We start from the raw sequence: 9,941 nt of genomic DNA on the forward strand, positions 1-9,941 counted from the left end.
AGATTATGATTTTAAGAGGGTTGGGAAGAATTACTAGTGCCGAGAAATTTTATTGGGGAAATGGAATGTATGAGCTGATGTCTTGATGATCTTTTTCCACTAAAATAAGGGTTAATTGAGATCCCAATAACTAAATTGTGGCATTCTTATATGGCTGTCCCAAAATGCAGAATAATATTAGCAGCTGAAGTTATGTTTGCATACAGTATATGCATATTGATGACACCTAGTGCTCAGAATAAGACATAATTGTCATCCTCACTGTTATCTATTTTATCTCAATTTTCTTTACAGTATATGCTTCTTTCTTAAATATGAACACCATAAATAAAATCAGATTTGTTTTGATCATATAACAGATCTAACATTTGAGAATATATTTGAAGAACAATTTAGATTGATGTCAAAAACAATAATTCATTCCCAAATTGTGGTGTGTATACATCATTGTTACAGCTTAGTCTGCAGTATTAGACCAATTACGTGAGAAAATACAGAAACATTGCAATAAAAAGAACCGACAATTGAATTTGTTGAACAATTACAGAGCCATGTGAATTAACTTGACATTCCATGTCAAAGTTCAAAATTTCATGAAACTTCAGGAGAGTAGTGGCATATAATTGAACTTTTACTTTTGCATTGATGAGAGCTCAAACATTCCTCGGTGCTCATCAGGCACCCATATTTTTAAAATTGCATTGATGAAGGCTCAAACTTTCCTCAAATTTTGCAGGCACCCATGTTCTCAATGTACCTAGAGCCTTCTGAAACAACACAACATTCCATGTCAAAACACAAAGTTTCATGAACTTTCAGAGAACAGATTATGAAAAAGGTATTTTTATAACAACATAACAATGGAAAAACATAAATATACTTATCATATGATAAAGGGCCACCTGACGACGCCATAATAACCTAGCTTATCTATTATTTGTGCATACCTCATTGATTCCCACTAGAGTTGAAGTCCTTCTGTAGATGATCAGTCATGGTTGAAGATGATGCTTCTCCACTTATTCTATAGTTACCTAGAAAAATGTCAAACGTTATCGCAAAGAAATTTTCTAGAGCATCAAGGTATATGTGCACACACAATGAAAGAGTGTCAAATGTACCTGGCATGGAAAGTAAGGTTGGATGGTCTTGCATCTCCCTTTGGTCTTGGGTTATCACCATGGTTGGGGATTGTTGCATTGCTGTAAAAATAAACATACCACATGTTAAAGAATAGTGATGATTAAATACTTAAATCTAAAATCATGACTCTATTCAACACATGAAACTAACCTGGAACCATAGAGACGGCATTATTTGATCGATGACGTCCTCGCTTATTAAGGTATCGAAACTCAAATGGTTCATATTCTGATGGATCAACATTTAAATCAATTTCCAAACCATTGTTTTTTCTGCTGCTTCTTCTTTTCTTTGTGGGGCTAAGGAAACTCTTCTTCCTCTTCAAAGATGGATCAAGAGATTCCAATCCAGGTGTGAAGTCAAAATCAGTAACGTGCAAATTATTGGCTTCATCCAACATTTTTTCAAGCATATCAGTCAATTGGATTGTCTTTGCCAAAGTAGTAGGAGGGTTATCTAAAATGAGATGGGTATAGCTAAACAACTTCTCCCTTGCCAAATGAAGTGCCTCGGCATCTGCGTCAACTTCATTTGTGGCCATAAGAGTAGCATCGACATCTTCATCATGGTTTTGAGGCTCTATATTGATCTCAGGTGGGTCATTGCATATGTTATCCTCTGCATGTTGATGAAGCAATGGATTTGAATTATCCGATTGGAAATACAACCAATTAACCTTTATGGCATGCTTGCAAATGTTTCCACGGATAGACCATGGACATTCACACGTTATAAAATCCTTACGATACCAGGTGACAAGGTATTTTTTATCTCGATCTGTCTGACTTCTCACCCAATAAGCATGTGTTATGTTCTCATGAGGACAACAATCAGTATCCATAATTTTTCTTGCTCGTTCCACTGATGATTCTAGCTGCTTTTCTCTCTTGTAGTTGTTTAGGAATCCTTCTTCTTTTAAGATTTCCTTGAACCGATAACAAGGTTCAACTGTTGTTAGTAGCATATGCAATAACCAATCCATCCTCCGGGCACATTTTTTCCTTCTATCAGATAGAAATGTTGTTTTTAGGTAACAATGGTATGACTCAACAGCATTATTGGTCTCCTGATTTGCATGAGGAAACTCCCGACAACCTTTCACCCACATACCTAATTGCAAATAGAACGATGTCAGTCTCACTCTATCACCTTTATAAAAGAAAAAAATACATATAATATGAAAAAAATGTTTACTTACGAATCTTATCTCCAGTGACCCAATTCTTGTTGAAATAGTCTAAGAACTTCTCTTCATCTGCAAACTTGATAAAAAATTGATTGATTGCATCTTCCACTTCATAATTGAGAGTGTGTTTCATGATGAAACCTAACTCACTGAACATCTCTTTGGCTTTTATGGAACTAGTGGCCAATCGATTGACATTTTTCAACCAAGCCCTCCGTACATGCCAAACGCATAAGATCACATCGCAACCTGTGATCCTCCTGCCATATTCAATGCATTTTAGCGAAAATCTATCATATAGTTGAAAATGAGGGTGTTACTATCAATCTGTGTTTATAATTTGACCTTATCAGACTGCTGCATACCTCCCATGTCAAGTTACAATGTAATGGTGGGTGTTTAATAAGGAAGTAAATATATGCATCGAGTTAATTGATGCTTATAATTTGAACATATAAGGTTGGTGCAGAACTCCCAAATCTCATTATACTGAGTATCGTGACTGTCTAATAACGGTACCTGATAACTATGATTAAGCAATTAAAAGAAATGATCAAATTCATCAACACTAAAGTTTTGATTTATTAATTACAGCAAAATTTTATTGATGACCATGTGATATCTTATTATCAACAGTGTTTTCCTCTAGCACATTAAATTATGTTTTATATGCTGTGAATTTGCCTACCCATGCCATTTGGCAAGGATGTGTATCAGCTAGTGTTTTCCTCTTTGAATTTGCCTACCTATGTTAAACAAGGGTGCATATCCACTAGATTTCATAATGAGAGTCCTTGAGACTTGATACCAAGGATGTGTATCAGCTAGTGTTTTCCTCTTTGAATTTGCCTACCTATGTTAAACAAGGGTGCATATCCACTAGATTTCATAATGAGAGTCCTTGAGACTTGGATGTGTATCAGCTAGACGATTTCTTAGGGAGGCCTTGAGATTTGGATTCTTTCTAGAGTATGCAATTGACTTAAGCTATGTGCTCATGTTTCCAATGACAGCCAATGGTGAAGAAAATGGCTGCTTGCACTTCATCCATGCTCAAGAATTGGCAAGAAATGATGGCTCAGTCGGACTCTAATGGCAAAGAGTTTGATGTTCACAAAGAGTTTAGAGCATTAACAGCAGATATCATATCTCATACTGCATTTGGTAGCAGTTACAATGAAGGCAAAGAAGTATTCGTATTGCAGAGAGAATTGCAAGAAATGGTTGCTAAAGCTGAACAATCTGTCTTCATCCCAGGAAGCCAGTAATTACTCTATACTTCTCTTCAATTATAGAGTTTTGCATGTCACTGCAAATTCATTAGTACTTCTTCTTTTGTTTATGCTTTTTCCAAAACGTCCATTAAAACCTGCGGTTTTAGAGGCTAGTGCCATAATCCATAGATCCATGCATAACGTTCTACTGAGTGCTATACATAGTCCATAAACATTCTACACTAACATAATGCTTCAGAGTACTTATAACTAAAGACAGGGGACTTATATTTCCCGACTTTTTGACAGATACATTCCTACCAGAAAGAACAGGTATGTATGGAAGATTGATAGAAGAGTTAAAAAGATCCTGAATTCAATAATTCAAAGTAGGTTGGAGCCCAGAACAACAAGAGGTCACGTTGGCTATGGAAGTGACCTGCTTGGAATTATGATGACGGCCAACCAGAAAGAATTGGGAGGGACTCAAAAAGATCTAGTCATGACTATTGATGAAATCATGGATGAATGCAAGACATTTTTCTTTGCAGGCCATGAAACTACATCCATTCTGTTAACCTGGACAGTATTCTTACTCTCAATAAACCCGGAATGGCAAGAAACGTTAAGGAAAGAAGTGATCAGTTTTTGTGGCACAGATATACCAGATGCAAACATGGTTAGCAAGATGAAGTCGGTATGTATTCCATTCAATATATTTCCATATTATTTTTGAGATTCCTTAATCAACTAAACTTCAGCTATCACTTTTGGGAATAGTCTACGGAGGCATAAATATTACTCTTCAGAAGTTGATGCCCTTTGTCAAAGGGTGCATGCTATTGAGTTCCTGACAGCAGTCCTTTGGGGAATGCATTTCCTTCATTCATTTGATAGTTGATGCTGTTGAGTTCTTTAGGGTGGTTGGCACTGTAATAATAGAACTTATTTCTTTATTCATTTAAATATGATGTCAACAATTCAGGACTGGCTGCCATTCTAGTGCAGAAAAATTTCCCTCTATTTATATCAATTTCATGCAATTGAGTATGGATGACTGGTTGCCACTGTAGCGGGGAATTTATTTATTTCATTCATTTGAATCCTGTCCATGATTATATTCTGCAAGGTTTTGTCCTTCCACTTTGATTTTGAAGTTATTAAAATCTGTCTGACACTATAACTATCAAAACACAAGCTAGTTCCTCTTTAGGGCGTGATATTTATGGCTGTCCCTGTACTGCAACTTCTATCTTATTGTACAATCTGCGAGCAATTTTGCTTTGTCTGTTTGTTTTATTGTTCACCCATCTTATCATGCTTATGCTTGCTTTCTTGTTTGGAGTTGTGTAATTTTACTAGTATAGCTACCCTTCAGCTTGTCTGCTGTCTACAAAATCGTTCTCTCTATTTTATAGGCCTTATAATTCATTGTTCTTGGATTTAGGCTTTAAGCACAATGCTCCCACAAATACACGAGCATATATCCTGCTATACAAAGATGACAAGTTGACTGCTTTCTGGATGAAAATTCGAAGACCTAAATACAAAGAGAAACTTCAGAAATTCAATGCCAACAGATTCTCCTTCGTATTTCTAAAACCTTCTCTCAGATTGTGCTCTGCTGGGAGGCTCTGAATACCAAAACAGGTTATGAATTGAGACTCTTGAACCGCTCACTCGGGAGGAGATCTAAACCCCAAATCAAAAAAAGAGCATGAAATGTATATCCAGTTTGGCTAACAAACATGCGATCATTAACGCAAGTTTGACTGAATTAACATGTCGCAGAAATTGGTGGAGATGCTCACTTAAAAGCATAATACTCTGATTTTATAACCACAAAGCCGAAGTTCAAATCACAACAGGGGTATGGGCTTCACGAGTTAGTTACCTGCGAGGAGTACGTGGCCGAAGGAGTTTGCAGAGTATCAGAGCACAATGGCTGCAGTAGAATGGCTCCAGAGTAAGGGTAGGGGAGCACAGCGCGCGGGTGTTGAATTCGAATGGAGGCATGAATGGAGGCATGAATGCGCGCGGGAGTACGTGGCGAATTACTCCCCGATCGGCCAGCGCATTGCCTTGTGCAGGAAGGATGTCAGGCGATCGGCGATCTGTCAGGGCGATCGGTCAGGGAATGTCAGGGCGGACCGGGAGGTTGGCGGAGAACGGGAGGAGCGATGGTGGCGGAAGAGGGGGAGATTTCCGGCAGCCGGAGCCGGACGATTTTCCGGCCGGTGCCGGAAAAGGGTCCATTCTACTGCCTCCGTAGACTATTCCGAAATGAAGGGGTAAGCTGTTGCTTGTCTGAATGACTTTTAAATGTGCCAAAGGGGAAACCACTTGCAGAGTCTGTGGCGTATCCGCGTGGGGGCGGTGTGTTATAATGGGTAAGGTGGTCCAGAAAGCAAGTCGATTTCCCCGGTGCCTCCTAATTATTCATTATCCTTTCTTCCCTCTTGATTTAATTAGAGTTTTGTTTTATTCTTCCTTCTTGATTTAATATGTGAGACTTTTATTTTATTAGGATTTTATTTATTTATTTTATGGAGATGAAGGTAGAGTCTTATTATTAAAAATTGTAATTATTTATTAGGATTTTGTTTATTTATTTCATGGGGGTCAAAGTAGAGTCTTATTATTAAAAATTTGAAATTTTTAATATGCGAAAGTTTTATTCTATTAGGATTTTATTTATTTATATTATGGAGAGGAGGGTAAAGTCTTATTATTAAAATTTTAGGATTTTATTTATTTATATTATGGAGAGGAGGGTAAAGTCTTATTATTAAAATTTTTGATATAATTTTTTTTAATTTGGGCAGATAAGTATCTAACCAAATTTTCTTTCTCATTAGTATTTGATATTAAAAAAAATAAAAAAATTAATAGTTTTCTGTGTCCAGAAAATAGTAGTTCAACGATTTTCTTTTCGCTTTTTTCTTTGTATGTATTTTTGTTAAAATTTTAACTTTAACATTAAAAAAAGGTTTAATGGAATATAGTTTAAATTGAGTTACTAAATTATTAAAAATAGTTATCAATTTACTTAAAAATAGCTATTAAATTATTAAAAATAGATTATTTTAAACACAGCCAAGTAATTTAAATTGTAAATAATTTAATTTAGTATAGCTATATAATTAAATGACTGGTTAATATATATAAATCATTTTAAGAAGAATTAAGTAGTTTAAGTTATAAATAATTTAATTTAATATAGTCATATAAATTAAATTACTAGTTAATATATATAGTATTAAAATATTTATTTCATAATATATTATTTATTAATATTCTTTTAGTAACTAGACTAGTTCTAGGCTTACTTATGGGTTGGACAAAAAATAATTCCACCCACTATGAGATGGGTATCAACAGAATTACAGGAAACTAGCCTGAATGCTCCTCGGGATTTGTTTTTCAATAAAAATGAGGAAATTTTGTATTAAAATCTACGCTTATACGCAACTCAGAAAGTGAGCTACGTGATTGTTCCTGAGATCTAATCTTGGCCAGAGGAATTTACTACTATCACCAAAATGTTTGGTAGGGGAATCAATGAAACTGAGTTAGCTAGGGGAATCAATGAAACTGAGCATGGGAAGGAGAATAGTTTACGCAAACACATTTACAATGAGAATACATTAGAAAAGTGATTGAGACGTTAATGGCTCAGTATCCTGGTATTGGAGTCACGCGTTTTGAATATTTGCTGGTATTGAATGATCTACCTCCTTACGTTTTGCTCGCAAATTCAACGCTTAATGGTCAGTTCTAAACACATTGACCGTCCCTCCGCTATTTATGTGATACCATCTCACACAGCCGATAAGGAAACCATCTTCCTGTTTTCTTAACTGTAACGATCGATTACAGGCATAGTTGTCATCTCAAATCTGTGAGTTGAGATCACACAGCCGATTACAAAACCATCTTCCTATTTTTCTTAACTGTAACAACAGTCGATTACAGGCATAGTTCTCATCTCAAGTCTCTGAGCTGAGATCGATTGGTATCATGGGAGGCCACTCAAGATCCAGTTCTTCAGCGTTTGCTTACGGATTGCTTATACCATGGCTGCTTGCAATTCTCTGCACGAACTTGCCATGTTCAGGAGCCCGTCCCTTGCCTGCTCAACTTAAGGCTCCATCACTGCAGGTTCATAATCACAGGCAATATGATGATCATGAGGTTACTCAGCACATTAACGAAGGTCTGCAGCAGAGTTTATTACGAATAAATCTCTACCCATCTGATGTTATGGTCAAGAATTCCTTCAAGCCTGTATTCACAATGTTACCGAAAGGGCCTGTTGCTCCCTCAGGGCCTTCCCCTACTACCAACAGTTCTCCCATCGCCGACTCAACTGATCAGATCTCTACCAGAAGCGTTTCAGATCAACCATGACCTGCAGTTGTCGCTTTCGTCAAGCCGGGGAATAACAAATTTTGAATTTCATGGGCAACTGTTAGAAGCAAGATCTGGGCACATACAGTTCCATACTATTTTTGATTTGCTAGAATGAATGTGTACACGGAATCCATCATGTAATCATTCTGTACATTTTTTTCATTATAAATTATATTCTTTATTAATTTATAATTATTTGGCTTCATTTAATGCTTTGTTAGTTAAAAAAATCTGTCATAGGGAAACCAGACTAAGTTCACTGAATTTCATTTCATCAAAATCCATAAGAAAAGTTTATCAAAAGCAAATCAAAATTCCAGCAAAAATTTGTAATACATGGCTTCTGGGATATCTTTAAAAAACACAAAAACGAAACCAGGACTAAAGAATAAAAAACCAAATAACAAATAAACCATTCAAGATTTTCCAGAAGTTTCAACAGGGATGAGATCCCCGTTACATCCATGGAAGCAACCTAGATTTAGCATCTGCAAATTATCCCACTGGAAGTGATTGTGAGTACTAGCATATGCAGATCAGGGACTCTTTTGTAGATTAAACTTTTTGGAACGCTGTGTGTTATCACTGATATGTCATATTAATCATATAATATAATTTTTTAATTTTTTTTCGAAGTTAATGGTGGTGGAAATGTATATTTAAAAAAAAAATTCATAATTTTTTTATTGGTGGTTCATGGACACTGTGTGGCCAGTAGATTAATCTGAAGGGGTATGGGTATGGTCTGTAGACCAATGCCATAGTCAAATTAGTAAGGCGTAACCACAAGGGTATCGAAGAAATTTGACCCCGTGATTTTCTGATAGATAAAGTACTTAGCAACAAGAATTTGACAAACTGAGCTCTCCTGAGTGTTTCACAATTTAAAATTAAAATTAAATAAAAAAAATTTATTTTAATCAAATAAACTCAAAATTATAAATAGAAATTTATTTCACAATTTTTTATTAGTAGTTCATGGACACTGTGTAGTCCATATTTAACCTGTGTAGTCCATATTTAACCTAACGGGGTGTGGCCGGCAAGCCTCACCCCAAGGGCATCCAAAAAATTTGATCCCCTGATTTTTAGATAGACAAAGTACTCAACAACAAAAACTTGACAAACTGAGCTATTCCTTGGAACTTTTCACTATTTAAAATTAATTTAATCAAAACTCACAATTATAATTAGAAATTTCACAATTTAAATATAATAATAATTTATTATATTAATTTAACTTATTTCTAAGAAATATTAATTTTCACAGTTTAAAATTAATTTAATCAAATAAACTCAGAATTATAATTAGAAATTTCACAATTTAAATATAATAATAATTTATTATATTAATTTTAAATTATTTCTACAGAAATATTAATTTTATTTTTAAAATATTTCATCAAATTTCCATGATTGCAACGTTACAGAATTGTTATTCTCCGGAAATCGACATCCATAAAGTTATTTGAAGAATTTGATGGGATTCGCGGTTGCTATATGCGTACGTCGTGTGTCGTCTTCGGCAATGGTGTCAGAGTCATGATTAAAACGGAGGATTTGACTTTATAACTCCCACAATTAACTTATGTGAGGACCTCGGGATCATAACAAATCCAACGACATCCTTGAGCTTGGACATTACATCTATCTGCGCTTTGGTTTGACCGATACCGCCAATCGTTTTATAGTTAGTGTTTTTTTTTTGGGGATTATTTTTAAATAATTTATGATTTGATTTATTTTAAGTTAAGATTTCAAAGATCACTCTATATATATTTTAATTTTAATTTTAATTTTACATTTATTAAGAGTTGAGAAGAATAAAAAAATTTTTACCGTGTAAATTTCTTGATTATAAAATTTGATGAAAGGTTTTAACATTGAGAGATTTGATCTCTCTTAGCATTTATAGATCTAGAGTTAAGATGGATTTATACCATTTTTAGTGATGTACACTCACACAATAATTGTTGAACATTTAA

General features: G+C 35.0%; 2 protein-coding genes and 1 pseudogene across 4 annotated transcripts; 2 read left to right on the forward strand and 1 right to left on the reverse strand.

Moving 5' to 3' along the window:
• Window positions 1-702: 702 nt before the first annotated feature.
• LOC149235470 (uncharacterized) lies at window positions 703-2,586 on the reverse strand. Of its 2 annotated transcripts, XM_089461402.1 has the most exons (5): window positions 2,342-2,586; window positions 1,294-2,253; window positions 1,122-1,202; window positions 948-1,034; window positions 703-767 (listed from the first exon to the last, which is right to left on the reverse strand). In XM_089461402.1, the coding sequence occupies exons 1-4, from the start codon at window positions 2,484-2,486 to the stop codon at window positions 949-951; spliced, it is 1,272 nt and encodes a 423-aa protein (XP_089317528.1). In that variant the 5' UTR covers window positions 2,487-2,586; the 3' UTR covers window positions 703-767; window position 948. The 2 variants fall into 2 exon arrangements, with proteins under 2 accessions (XP_089317528.1, XP_089317530.1); XM_089461404.1 differs by lacking the exon at window positions 703-767 and having other exon boundaries at window positions 797-1,034.
• A 760-nt stretch (window positions 2,587-3,346) lies between these two features.
• LOC149235471 (cytochrome P450 709B2 pseudogene) lies at window positions 3,347-5,513 on the forward strand (annotated as a pseudogene). The gene is made up of 3 exons (XR_016245876.1): window positions 3,347-3,593; window positions 3,853-4,240; window positions 5,391-5,513. The product of XR_016245876.1 is annotated as a cytochrome P450 709B2 pseudogene (transcript).
• Window positions 5,514-7,389: 1,876 nt separating this feature from the next.
• On the forward strand, window positions 7,390-8,086 carry LOC149235472 (uncharacterized). The gene has a single exon (XM_089461405.1). It carries the CDS (start codon window positions 7,564-7,566, stop codon window positions 7,951-7,953), a length of 390 nt encoding a protein of 129 aa, XP_089317531.1. The 5' UTR covers window positions 7,390-7,563; the 3' UTR covers window positions 7,954-8,086.
• The last annotated feature ends 1,855 nt before the right edge of the window (window positions 8,087-9,941 follow it).

Source organism: Pinus tabuliformis, chromosome 8, assembly GCF_031772625.1.
Source record: "Pinus tabuliformis cultivar Carrire ecotype Pingquan chromosome 8, CPIR1, whole genome shotgun sequence".
NCBI lineage: Eukaryota > Viridiplantae > Streptophyta > Pinopsida > Pinales > Pinaceae > Pinus > Pinus tabuliformis.

What these genes read in the sequence shown, in the direction of transcription:
- LOC149235470 (XM_089461402.1), bottom strand. Translation starts at nt 2,486, where the DNA reads ATGTTCAGTGAGTTAGGTTTCATCATGAAACACACTCTCAATTATGAA. An exon ending in TGCCGTCTCTATGGTTCCAG is followed by an intron (nt 1,203 to 1,293) that starts GTTAGTTTCATG and finishes TTATTTTTACAG; the next exon opens with CAATGCAACAATCCCCAACC. An exon ending in AACCTTACTTTCCATGCCAG is followed by an intron (nt 1,035 to 1,121) that starts GTACATTTGACA and finishes ACATTTTTCTAG; the next exon opens with GTAACTATAGAATAAGTGGA.
- LOC149235472 (XM_089461405.1), top strand. Translation starts at nt 7,564, where the DNA reads ATGGGAGGCCACTCAAGATCCAGTTCTTCAGCGTTTGCTTACGGATTG.